Source organism: Cucurbita pepo, chromosome 12, assembly GCF_057944985.1.
Source record: "Cucurbita pepo subsp. pepo isolate OVF chromosome 12, ASM5794498v1, whole genome shotgun sequence".
Lineage (NCBI taxonomy): Eukaryota > Viridiplantae > Streptophyta > Magnoliopsida > Cucurbitales > Cucurbitaceae > Cucurbita > Cucurbita pepo.
The window spans coordinates 12850788-12863504 of NC_141809.1; the positions used below are offsets into that span (position 1 = coordinate 12850788).

Consider the following 12717-nt stretch of genomic DNA (forward strand, 5'->3'; position numbering starts at 1 on the left):
AGAGTAAAAAGAAGATATCAAAAGCTAAAATAATCGATAAGAATTTACAAAACTAGAATTTACAACCTCTTAGGATTTGTGTTCTCTTCTTACGCTACACGGTACATCCATTACAGAGTCGTATTAGTACTACAAGGGTTCCTATTCTGAACTTGAAACCACGCATACACACGGGGTTTGTTTCATGTGTACATTCAAAACTTATGAACCTTGGAGTTATAATGAGTCCAGTGATTATAAAGATGATGCCACAAAATTTTCAAGTGAAAGTATCCTCGCGATCTCCTTCAGCTGTTTCACCCTCCTCTAAGTTGCTGAACTCTAAGAAATGGGTAGGCCGGTGATCTTCGTGGTAGTATTCGCGTGGCGTTCCAAGCTTTACTCCATATTTCATGCCTGCTGTATGCTTCACCCCCATAAAGTTGTAGTTCCAAGGGCCATTATCAGGAACCTAAGAACAGAAGGCAATCGAGTATCAGTGTCGACTCCTCCACAAGAAACGAAAAGTATCCAAGAAAATTATACGAGGGAGAGACTTTACCATGTAGAAGCCAAAGAACCGATCACTGAGGAGCATCTGCACCTTCTCATAGTGAGTTGGGAGGTACCCATGTGGGTTGCTTCCAGTGTCCTTGTTTACACGTCCCCACTCGTATCCCGATGGGGTTAGCTTGTAGGCAGTTAGGGAGCAGGAACCGGGAGTAAAACTACAGGTCAAAATGATACATTTTTCGCCATCCCATTGTTTGTTGTTCTCCAAGACTTTAGCATGATTTGTGAGATCCTGCAAGAAATGGAACGAAAAAGCCAATCAATAAATAAAAGCTTATTTATAACACCTCGCCACCCCTTCTAATAAGATGGCTATTAAACATAAAAGATGACAAGTTGAGAATGGAAAAGATGAACGGAACCTGTGGTGACAACTGAGGAAGCTCATTTGGCTGTGTGTGCAACCATCCCAATGGCTCCAAATCATTCAAAAAGTCATGCTCAGGCAGCGTTGTAGGAAGATTAACTTGCTGATGTGTCCCCCACTGGGGTGGCATTACAATACAGCGTATTTCTTTAACCTGAGGATTATCTGGGGGGCTTATTCCATACAAATATCCAGCTATTTGAGTACGTAGATCTGCTATGCAGATGAATTTCTTCAAGATATTCTTAGGCATGATGTAAGTGTATCCAGTTTCCTGTAAAACCATTGATTCAAAAGTCAACCGAAAAGAAGTAACAGTGAACTAACACGCTCTCGTTAAACAAAGGGAAGAAAGTACAATGTCAGTCCTCACCTTTATATCTTCTGAGTTAACGTAAATATGATTCACACGAAGATAGAGATTTGTGGCCGATATTGCTCTCACACGCCAATCAGTTTTGGATCCAAATGCAGCCTGCTCATATGGACTCGTTGTTGTGACGATGAGTTCATCACCATGCACATTTGTCGTCCTTGTTGTGACTGCCGTTAGTTGACTTGCTTCTTTGGCCTGAAAGAAATGGATTGGATTAGACGCAAAAATTGAACATAGAGAGAAACTGCAAGAACAAGAACACATCATCTTAATCAATAACATGGAATATAAAGTACCTGTTTCTCGATCTCAGCTATCTGTTGTCTTTGTTGGGAGGGTGGAGTTATCTCAGCTCCAAGTATGATATCACGAATCTCAGATTGTGTTAGGGCCGATGTGTTTACATTGTTCTTCTTAGCATAATCCGACAAGATAAGATCTCTTAATGCAACCTCAACCTATACATTGCAAAGAAAAGATGAAGCAATGAAGTCTAATACGGATGATAATCATAAAAGCATAAGAACCCATTCATTAAATAAATTGAAAGATTTAAGAATGAAATGGGTAGTATAGATAAAAATGAAATTACCTTCATCCATTGGTCATCAGTGAGAGAAGGCCAGATGTGGTGGGGTTCTGTAATAATTGTTTTGTCTGGCTTTAGCAACATTTTAGCCTTTTCATTATTGACATGAAGGGCACGCAAGATGAGAATTAGACGGGAAAATGCAGTATATGATGAGATACTCTTCAACCAATCATCATAAATATTGAAGAGGACCATCTGGGGCTCAGTAGCCTTCAAAATAAGATCACCAAATTTCTCTATCTTCAAGCACGCCTGAAATGGGAGTTGCAGCTCACTTCCTTTGATAACTATATTGGGAAAATCGAGCAAGTGAACCTCCAATGGATCAAGCATTCCTTTACGAGTCACAATAATTTGTTTGGGCTGTTCTTCAACTGGTAAAGATCGTACAAGAGCAGCAACTTCCTCCGCTGTTTTCCATTTGGCCAACTGACCAAGACGCTTCTGTCCAGCCCACACACTGGTATGGATAACCTGTAAAAGTCCAAGTAATAAGTTAACGAAAATAATTGGAATAAAAAAGAGAGACTTCCCTCTGAAGAGAACAGACCTTCAAAAATAGTTGCCCGGTCCTTGGGTTGAAAATAAAAATGGCACCATTGATGGGTTTGGTGGTAAGATTTCCTTCAAATGTCTTGTGAATAGTGACACGATACACATTAGTATCATCAACAAACCATATTATTTGATTGCTGAAGATCTCTCCATAGTTTTGCGATGATAAATATGGTTCTGTAGGCTCAGAAGAATATAACTGCAGACCTTTGCGTATACGCTCCCTCAGAACATACAAGGCTGGATTCGACTGTATAAGATCAAGGAATTAGTGACATACATTTCAATAAGATGAACAAGACTGACAACCAAGAACACTACATACGAATAGTATACCTTCATGATCTTGTTCATTGCTTGAGCCAATAGTGGTTTTGATCCAGGAAACCAGTTTCCAAATGCAGAATGCAGGTTATAAGCAAGATCCATCCCAATCATTACACCTGAAAATAATCCATGGTTGCTTAAGTTGTATAGAACATATCGAACATTAACACAAGGAAAGAAGCAAAAAAATCAAAATTTTACCAGTGGGAGATGGATATATAGACATATTGTCTGTAGTGTAGTCCATGAATTTGGCACGCGTGTAACGCTCAATATCGTGAGAATCATAATCCCCCCAACGAAGCTGCACATCAATCCAGTACTTATTACTTGGTTTTTGATCAAAAACATCCTTGGATTCTGCCACAAGACTAGGCTTTGACATTGGCCATCTATGGGCAGCAAAGAGTAGAATATCAGCACAAGAGCTGTTCATTTTGTAACTTTTCCTAGGATGGATTGTTTCTTTCTGCACAGTTTCAATTTCCAAAGCATCCAACTCCTGATCCAGAACCTGACACAGATCCATAACAATACTCTCATGGATCTTCTGCCACAAATGAGCTCGGAAAATCTGAATTAGGGAGATTTTCAAAGTCGGGATCTTTCCATGCATGAAGATTCCAGTCAGATCTAATTGCACTTGAAATCCCACATAAACATTCGCCCTGTTTATGGTAGGTGACCACCAAAGAGTAAATCTACGGTTAGGAATCTGGTTAAGACCTGATCTCTGTGCATTCGTCAGCTTTTTGTACTTCATAGATTCTTCAAAACCAGAGGCCTTCTCCCAGAAGAGACCCTCCCAAGTCGGGAAGCTGAAATCAGAAAAAGAAAACTGAGCCACATACTCCATTGATGAAATCAACAATTATTCAATTATTACAAATCCTTTCAAATGAAATATGTGTTAACCATCAGTATCTTTCATCAGTCTTTTATATCAAGACTAAAAATATCATTGTGCAGCAAATTTATGGTCTAATACAGTTAATGAAGGAATCTGAAGTACCACAATAGGCATTTACAGCATTAAGGTACTCCAAAACGAAGAGTATAAAACTTACTATGTTCCTTTGAATAACGTGTGCTCAAGAATCCCCTCAACACCTCCAAGTGCTTGAATGACATCTGTTCTATAGTTGTTCAGATTCCACAATTTCCCATCATGTCTTTGGTGCGTCCACCAGAAAGGATTTTGTTTTAAGACCTGGTATTGTTTAAAATCTGTACGGACCCTCCAACCTTTGTCATATGCCAAAGTGTGGCGATCTTTTTGAAATAAAGTATTAATTCGTGGTATTCCCCTGTCCCAAGAATCCTACATAACACCATCAACATGAGAATTAAAATGCTTATCGCCCTTCATGACTATATTCTTTTTATTCAGTAAGAATCTAATCCAAGACTCACTCAAATGATTTCTAACCCAAAAAAAAAAAAAAAAAAAAAAAAGCATAATGGGAAACAGAGAAGAAATAGAAATTACTTCCAAATCTTCAAGTGTCAAACGCCTATTTTGAGCCTGAGCTTCTTGCCTCTTCAGAGCATATTCAGCCCAAACACGTTGTGAATCTATGAACTCACTTTCCCAAGGCTGTATAAGAATTGACAAGTTCATCAAATGTAAGCAAATGATGAAGAACATTATTATCCACTCAGCATATCACTACATGGGAAATGAAAATCACCTGTATATATCGGTAAAGGTTAGGGATAAGCTGATCCTCTTCGTGGCTCATTCCACTCCTAAAATGGGTTACACCAACATCAGTCTGCTGGCTGTACCGAAGATCACTTTGTGGGATCAATATGTGACCCATAGATAACATACCAAGGCCTCCAATTTCCTTGGGAGTATAGAAAATAACTGGAGGAAACCTGGAACAATAACAAAGTTCATAAAATTTCTCATTTTCATCTTCAATATAAAACAACGCAGCAAATAGAAAATTATTTCACCTGCTGGGCATCTTTGAATTCAACCCAATCTTAATACGAGTTTGAATTTTATTTTCACACTTCACCAGCAAATCAAGCAGTTCTTGTGTGTGAACAGTTGCCTCACGGAAGTAAGTCATAAGACCTATCACAAAGAGAGAGAAAAAAGGAACATCGAAGTCAATTTACACTGGGTTGAAGAATCAATGAACATGTTAACATCACCCTCCACAACCCCCAACCAGAAAAGAAACGATGGTCAAAGATGTACCAATCAGAGCAGTATTCCATTTGTTAACAATTTTGGTAAATGTTGTGGACCCTGAAGACATAAGAATCTGCCTAACACGATTTTCGAACACCTTCATGTGTTCGTCATCAACCCTTAAGAAGGCTACAGCAGTCCTTTCTTTTGTCTGTTCATTCTGCAAATTCCAGACTCCGTCTTTCGTGTTGCTGAATGCTTCTTGAGTCATCCTAATCTTGGGAAGTATCCGTACTTCAAACCCACACCTACCGTGAAAAAGAGAAATAGAAATAAATAGAGAGCACTAATGAAACGAGACAAGATGTAATTTGAAATGCTGAAAATTGTAAGCTTCCAGTCATTAATCTTGGTGGATAGTAGTACTCAATAAAATATTTAGGGAGCAGCAAAGAATGAAAAGTTGAAACACAGAATAAATTCAAAATAGGAGACGTATAAATGCAAAGAGAGGTAAAAGAACAAAATAAGAGATGCCTACATGCTGAAAAGCAGGTTAGGATTGTCCTTGCTATAAACAGAGACAAAGCTGTTCTCCCATTCCAAAGTTGTGATACTGCGAGGAAGACGATTCTTCATATCCCAGAAAACACTTCTTCCAAGATTAACTGAACACAAGAGGGGGAAATTCATTAACTAAATAATATGTATGTGTATATGTATATATGAGAAATATGGGGAAGATAATGCTTCCTATTGATAACGACCAAGGATATCATAAACTAAATACTTGGGGAAGAGGTGTACCATCATGCTTCATGAGCCTCATTCTTGCGTCTCTTGGCCAGCATTTCTTGTTGTTATATCCAACCATATTCTCATTGTTTGGATCGGGGTGCTCAGTGAGATATCTCTGAATAAGTTCTCGAGCGTCTTCATGAGGAAAGCGGAATAAGATATGTACTTTGTCTATATAACGAGAATATAACCGAATTGGATGCCGCGTCTCCACCTCTGTGTCCCAATAAGTAATAAATTCATTTGGCATCTGTGGTGGGCCAGCAATTTCACTGGCTCGGGTCAAACCAAGAAGCAACAGATCAAGCACAAGTCCATAATATTGAACAACAAATGAAGCAAACTGAAGACCACGTATCAATCCATATGAATTTGTGTGGCTCATATCTTTGTAAGACAGGACAACGTTATTCTTTGCAGTGACATAATCAGCAATATTATGGTCAAGAACCAAACGAAGAAGCCTGCACATATTCAAGAAAACAGGATTGAGTATATAGTTCATGAAGTTGGAACTTCCTTTGAACTCAACAGTCAACAACGCAGAACTGAAGGAGCACTTACCTATTCAACATTGTTAAATCTATCTTCTCAAAGAACTTCTCAAACTTTGTCTGAAGCATCACAACGCATTGTCCGTCACTTGTGTCCCATATACCTTGTAGATTGTTAATACCCTGACACCACTTATAGACCAAAAGAGGTGGTGGTTCTGAATCTGCAGGCTTAATCCAATTGGGAAACAAATGCCGCTTGTCACCTTCATACCATAGATACTGGTCAAGATATGCATCTGTAATCTTCTCAAGAGGCTCAATCTCATAAACCGGTATGAGATAACTGTATAGATCCATAAACTCTATACCAACCTGCAAAAATACCATATTAGTACCCGTTGAACACAGGTGATAGATGTTCATAATCAGTTAATCATTAATGCAAATAAGAGAAGACATGAAGACTTGCCTCTTTGAAGGCACGTTGTGTTAGCAGATGACGCTTAATACGAGATAGCGCTTCATGTGGGTTATCATAAGCTTGCTCAATGAGACCTAATTCCTCTCGCTGGAGTTGGTTTAACCTCACAGCCACACTGTAGGATTCCTTTAACCTCTCTAAGGCAAGGATCAGTAATTTTGTGTCATGCTTGTAAGACAGTGGAGGGAAAGGAATAGGAGAGAACTTTCTTGACTCCAACCAATGCACAGTCGTTGAGTAAATGGCAACTGCTTCTTCAGGTGTGACATATGGACCATCTTTCAAATAATTATGTTGTCGTTCCTGAAAGGTGAGAAAGGAAACTAAGAACGCTGGTAATTGTAATATCTTAGAAGGCCATAGCGAAGGTCGAGCAAACAATTTACACAGCAGAAACATTACTCTAACCAATAGGACAAGTACATAACAAAACGAGGACAATTAAGAAGAGAAAAAACCTGCTCAGCCTTGAGCCACAGACGTGTAAGTCTTCCAAGATTCTTCCTACAAACAGTCTTATCAACTGTAGCACCTCTTCTTATACGTTCACGATTGTAATGAGCAACATTTGTCCACCAATCAGCTTTTGACTTGACATAACGAAGAATCATATTTTCAATAGGAACTGGCAAACCAGGAACCTGAAGAAAACCCCAAAGTACAATGAATATCTATATGGAGGAAACATGGGAAAGAGCCAGAAGACAGAGTGCAAGAGCAGATGAGTACCTTCCAAGGAATATTTGCTTTCCAACATCGCCATGCCTCACTTAGGTGCTGGAGGATAGTTCGAGCTTTATTTTGCTTGATGCCCTCTGCAGAAACATTATATGTAATTAGTTAAGGGTTAGAAAAAAGTGGTTGAATGCTCAGAAATTAATAGAGAAACACACACTGAAGAGACAAAAATATGAATTTGAAGTTGGTACCAGGCATAGCATCAAGAACATCATGCATGACCGCTGCTCGCAGTTCCAAATCAAAATGACTTTCAACACGCTGTTTAGTGACAGTCTTTGCTACTCCCTTTGAATGTCTTCCTTCAAATTGCCGAGCAAGCAAATTTCCTAGCCATCGCTCAAGAAGAGGAACTATACCACGGAGGAAAAATAACCAGACTCTCCACATCGGTGCCCAAAATCCACATCCTGGCCCTTTTCCCACTGGACCAGTATTGAAGCGATAGTATATCAAGTGCTTCAAATCTTTACACATTCTAATTTGACGCATAAGTCGGTACTTGTACCTGTACATTCCAGTGAGCTGTCCAACATGTGAAAATATATACTGTAGGCCATCAGCCAATTGAAATGCATCAACATTACCCAGACGAAACTGAACATTAGCATCAACAACAAGCTTTGTCAACCGCAATATTTCACGACAGAGGTGAAAAGCATTTCCAAACCGTGACTTCTTACGTTCTTTGGTGGTTAGGGTCTTTACTGGCTTCAGATTGAAGTTATAATCAAGGTGAAGATAGTTCAAATTTTTTCTATGAATCAATAAGTTCAGCATGTTGTACCCCTGCTTACAGACTTGCAGACCAGCTTCAACCCAATCAAGTTCGGTTGTCTGGAAAAATTTGGTTGCTTGAAGTGACCGGAATAAATGCTTCTTTTTCTGAGCTTTGGGTGGTCTATGATGCAGCTCATTCAACACAAAGCATTTCAACAACTTCTGATAGCTAACCCTAACCTTAACAGGATATGATGGAGGACTGCACACAATACAATCAGAAGAACTCAGAAATTTTAAATGACTAAAACAAGTTAGTGAAATTTACAAAAAGAGAAGAGTCCTACCAGTGTTCCTTGTACCACTCTGAAACCAGGGGAATATCTTCAGCCCGACGTGTTCTACCAGATCTCATGTTAAAAGGGCGTGGAGCAAACAGAAGAGAGATGCCAGCAGCTGTGGTGTCTGTATAAAGTTGAGTGTCCTTCAAAAAAGGTTCAACCCCCTCTGGCAATTCAAAATCATCATCATCTTCATCATCATAAGTTCTCTTTTCACGGCGATCTTTATTGGTGCTGGTTATTGGATGTATTAAAGGATCATAGTAAAATGCTGGTAAGTCCGGATCTTCAGTCTTGATGTACATAATCATAGGAGTGTGATATAAACCAAGCTTCACTTTTCTTGGCCTGTTGTTATAAAGGTGAGGAAATGCTATCCGATACTCCGTTCTAAGAGGTGACCGTATTATGAGTTTGTTGATGTCATTAAACTCATTCCAGTCTTCATCACCCTTCTCCATGTCACGATACAATGGCTCAAACTTTGGTCCACCTAAAGAAGCATCATGGATTACATGAGTTATGGAAAAAGAAAACATCAAGCTAAGGAAATGCCTAACAGAATCCTATCTTAGTGACTACAAACCAAAGCTATAGATTCCACAGAAACTTCAATGAATAATGTGATACTGTCCAATAAAACGGTTAAAAGTTCATCCAACAGCTCCAAACATTTCAAGTGAGATCAAGACAACCTTCTTTAACAATAGATATTCATATCTGCATGTGTGTTTTGATGCCATAGAAACTTCTATGAATAAAGTGATACTATACAATGGAACAGTCGACAGTTCAGTCAACAGCTCCAAACATTCAAGTGATCAAGGCAACCTTCCTCGGCGTTATGTGTGTGTGCGTCTGCATGATTTCATATTTGTATAAATATAATACTAGAAGAAATGATAATGAAAAGGCATACCTGGTATGCACATGTTTAATGCTTTCGCTGTAAAAAAAGACTCCATATCAAACAAGTAGAAATAGTTTCGATCAATTAAATCAGAGAGTAACTGTCCAGCTAGCCGATGAAGAGTAGCCATGATTGGAAGGGAAAGATGCCATTTCCGGTAACTTGGACCATTGATAAGCTTTGTTTTAACAAGAGGCTTGTGGTCATAGAACCAGGTGTAAACAGCAGAATCCTCCTCCTCATCCAACTCTAACTGAATTGGTTCCAAAGGATCAACATCCAGCAAATTATCGGCATAATCTAGAGGAGGTTCCTCATCATCAAATGGTGGGAAACGCATCCTCTTGAAATGCCGACGATCTCTCTTCTCTCTTCTCATCATAATCCACATGCTTCCCCACTGTATTAAAAAAAAAAAAAACAAAAAAGAAAACAAAGAAAAGAGGTCAATCACAAATAATATTGCTACTAGCACAATATGATAATTATCATCCTAATTGTACTCGAAAGGTTCATATACAACATTAGTCACTGCAGTAATAATCTGGCAAAAAAGGAGAAAGAAAAATACCTGAGCCAAATATATAGGTTCAACCACCCATGGTATTTCATTAACAAATGTGATTGCCCCGGTAATATGATATAGGACCTTTACATCACGGACCTGTAATTGGAAGCTATTACGTTTAACAATCAAAAGAACAAGAAGAAATGTAGTTCCAAAACAACACAAAACAGAAAGGCAAAGGATACCTGTTCCCAGGGCATTGGCATATTTTCAAGCAGCTTGTAAACTGCATGTGGAACAAACTTTAGGGCACCAAGATAAACACGTTTATCATGACGATATTTTTTTGAGGACATGTCCCCATGATCTCTGCCAAAGTGAAGATAAAAATTAGATACAATATGAATACCCAGCATACTACCAAACCATTTACAGTTAAATTGTTTAGCGATAACAACAGAAGCTTCTTTTATTCTACTTTATTGTGAAACAAAATAAAGGAGTCTCAATAGTGAAACAAATTACATACATCAAAAAGTAAAACCCCAAGGAGCAATAGGAACAACAAAAATAAGTGAATCCCAATAATACCCCAAGAAACCTTAACCTCGTGAGGCATTAGAGGTTCTTTGATACCTTTCCAACTAAATTTCCCTGACACTACAAAACAGCACCACAACCACAGCATCAAATAAGGTTTTTCTTCTCTTCGGAGGGCAACAACAGAACCCTATGGAAACTAAAATTATAGTTTAATGTTGAAAACAAAGAAGATATATCACATATTGTAATATTCATATGAAGATTGAACATTGAACAGGATGAAGCGTGAATTCTTCAGTAGTTCGTCAAACTAATCTAACAAGCAGTATGGTAGATTTAAGATTTCGATTTGCTTGTTTCTAGTAATATACACTTCATTAAGAAGAAAAAAATAAAAATCATCTACACAATGGTTAAGCGTAATCGACTCCTTGAAGCAATAAAGAAATGAAAGTATCATAATAAGAGGCATAAGAATTCTTCCCTCGAAGCAGTTAACGCACAAAGAACAACTCTGAATTTTTTAAAAAAGTATCTTTAAATTTCAAAGACATTCGAAGTTACGGACTTGGAAGAAAGTTACATGTGTTGAAGATCTTCAAAAACTTGCCGACGAAGTGGATTTCAATACCAAAAAATAAGCAAGAAACTATACATTGGAGTCGTGGAAACAAGAAGAATCAAGTCCAATTCTCGAAACTAAAAGACTAACAAACCGACTTATCTAATACTCAGAAAATTTTCAGCAAAGCTAAGTTAATTCGAATATTTCACTAGCTCGTCCAAACAAACATCAAGAGGAAAAACAAGAAATAGAGATGCGTCAGTTATCACGTTGAAAGAAAGAAGATAAAGATTCAAATATTCAGAACAGTTTATATAAACAAAACTCACCTAATGATCTTCCTCACATGTTCGCGGGGCATATCCTCCTTCTGGGTCTCAACAAATCCAAACTTCCTTTTATCACTGTACCGCTTCGAATTCAGCTGCTGCCATTTCCTAGCTTTCTCCTCGAGCTTGGCCTCGGCCTCAGCAGGAGAAGGCAACACCGTGTACGAAGGCTGTGCAGCAGGCGGTGGCGGAATAGAAGAGCCACCAGTACCCGGCGGTGCAATCTGTCCATTGTTCCACATCTTGAGTCGCCAAGCTAAATCTAACCTAACAATTAAGACCTCGAAACTCCAAACTCCAGATCGGTTCCAGAGATGAAAACTCTATACAAGACGAACTGGTAAGAGGAAGAAGCTCGGAGCTTCTTCAATGACGGTTTCTAGGGCTTTAGGGTGTTAAGCTGCCTTGCCCACTCAGTGGAAGCGCGGCTAATGGGTGAGGGAAATAAATGAGAAGGGACTAAAATGGAGGCAAATGGGTCTCGGATCCTGTTAAATGACGAACCGACCCTTGAGTTTGTCGGCTTTTTAAAATGGGCCGAATGATTATAATCTTGTGGGCTTCCGCATTTCTAAAAAAAGCCTAGCCCATTAAAAATGAAATGGAAAGTAAAAGCATGCGGTGAGCGTGGATCGAACACGCGACCTTCAGATCTTCAGTCTGACGCTCTCCCAACTGAGCTATCCCCGCAATCGTGTTGTAGATATGGTAAATAATGAACCGACCCTTGAGTTTGCGGCTTTTTAAAATGGGCCCAATGATTATAATCTTGTGGGCTTCCGCATTTCTAAAAAAGCCCAGCCCATTAAAAATGAAATGGAAAATAAAAATATGCGGTGAGCGTGGATCGAACACGCGACCTTCAGATCTTCAGTCTGACGCTCTCCCAACTGAGCTATCCCCGCAATTGTGTTGTAGATCTGGTAAATAATCAACGGACCCTTGAGTTTGTCGGCTTTGTACAATGGGCCTAATGATTATAATCATGTGGGCTTCCGCATTTCTAGAAAAAAGCCCAGCCCATTAAAAATGAAATGAAAAGTAAAAATGTGCGATGAGCGTGGATCGAACACGCGACCTTCAGATCTTCAGTCTGACGCTCTCCCAACTGAGCTATCCCCGCAATTGTTTCTTGGATCTGATAAATAATAAAGTACCCTATTGATTATAGTCTTGTTGGCTTCCGCGTTTCTTAAAAGAAAAACCCAGCCCATTAAAAATGAAATGGAAAATAAAGATGCGTATAAAGATGCGTATTGAGCATAGATCAAACACACGACTATTCCCACAATTGGAACTTGAATCTGGTAAGTGACAAAGTGACCCTTGAATTTTTCGGCTTTAAGAAATGGGTGGTGAATATGGATCGAAC

At 38.9% G+C, this 12717-nt stretch overlaps 1 protein-coding gene and 3 non-coding genes across 4 annotated transcripts; all 4 read right to left on the minus strand.

The window, feature by feature from the left end:
* Positions 1-19: 19 nt before the first annotated feature.
* LOC111806951 (pre-mRNA-processing-splicing factor 8A) lies at positions 20-11787 on the minus strand. Its single transcript, XM_023692498.2, has 26 exons — positions 11346-11787; positions 10154-10277; positions 9972-10064; positions 9410-9800; positions 8497-8983; positions 7621-8411; positions 7421-7506; positions 7150-7332; positions 6680-6994; positions 6278-6582; positions 5723-6177; positions 5457-5583; positions 4982-5223; positions 4732-4855; positions 4461-4650; positions 4259-4366; positions 3837-4090; positions 2971-3587; positions 2779-2885; positions 2438-2692; positions 1888-2361; positions 1592-1753; positions 1293-1490; positions 915-1193; positions 542-784; positions 20-451 (listed from the first exon to the last, which is right to left on the minus strand). Exons 1-26 carry the CDS (start codon positions 11585-11587, stop codon positions 260-262), a joined length of 7044 nt encoding a protein of 2347 aa, XP_023548266.1. The 5' UTR covers positions 11588-11787; the 3' UTR covers positions 20-259.
* Positions 11788-11962: 175 nt separating this feature from the next.
* On the minus strand, positions 11963-12035 carry TRNAF-GAA (transfer RNA phenylalanine (anticodon GAA)). Its single transcript has one exon. It is a non-coding gene; the product is annotated as a tRNA-Phe (tRNA).
* A 142-nt stretch (positions 12036-12177) lies between these two features.
* TRNAF-GAA (transfer RNA phenylalanine (anticodon GAA)) lies at positions 12178-12250 on the minus strand. The gene has a single exon. It is a non-coding gene; the product is annotated as a tRNA-Phe (tRNA).
* A 145-nt stretch (positions 12251-12395) lies between these two features.
* TRNAF-GAA (transfer RNA phenylalanine (anticodon GAA)) lies at positions 12396-12468 on the minus strand. Its single transcript has one exon. It is a non-coding gene; the product is annotated as a tRNA-Phe (tRNA).
* Positions 12469-12717: the final 249 nt, after the last annotated feature.

Coding starts and splice junctions, on each gene's coding strand:
- LOC111806951 (XM_023692498.2), bottom strand. CDS start 11,587: ATGTGGAACAATGGACAGATTGCACCGCCGGGTACTGGTGGCTCTTCT. Junction 5,224..5,456: donor CCTAACCTGCTTTTCAGCAT/GTAGGCATCTCT, acceptor TTTTCACGGTAG/GTGTGGGTTTGAAGTACGGA. Junction 1,491..1,591: donor TAGCTGAGATCGAGAAACAG/GTACTTTATATT, acceptor CATTTCTTTCAG/GCCAAAGAAGCAAGTCAACT.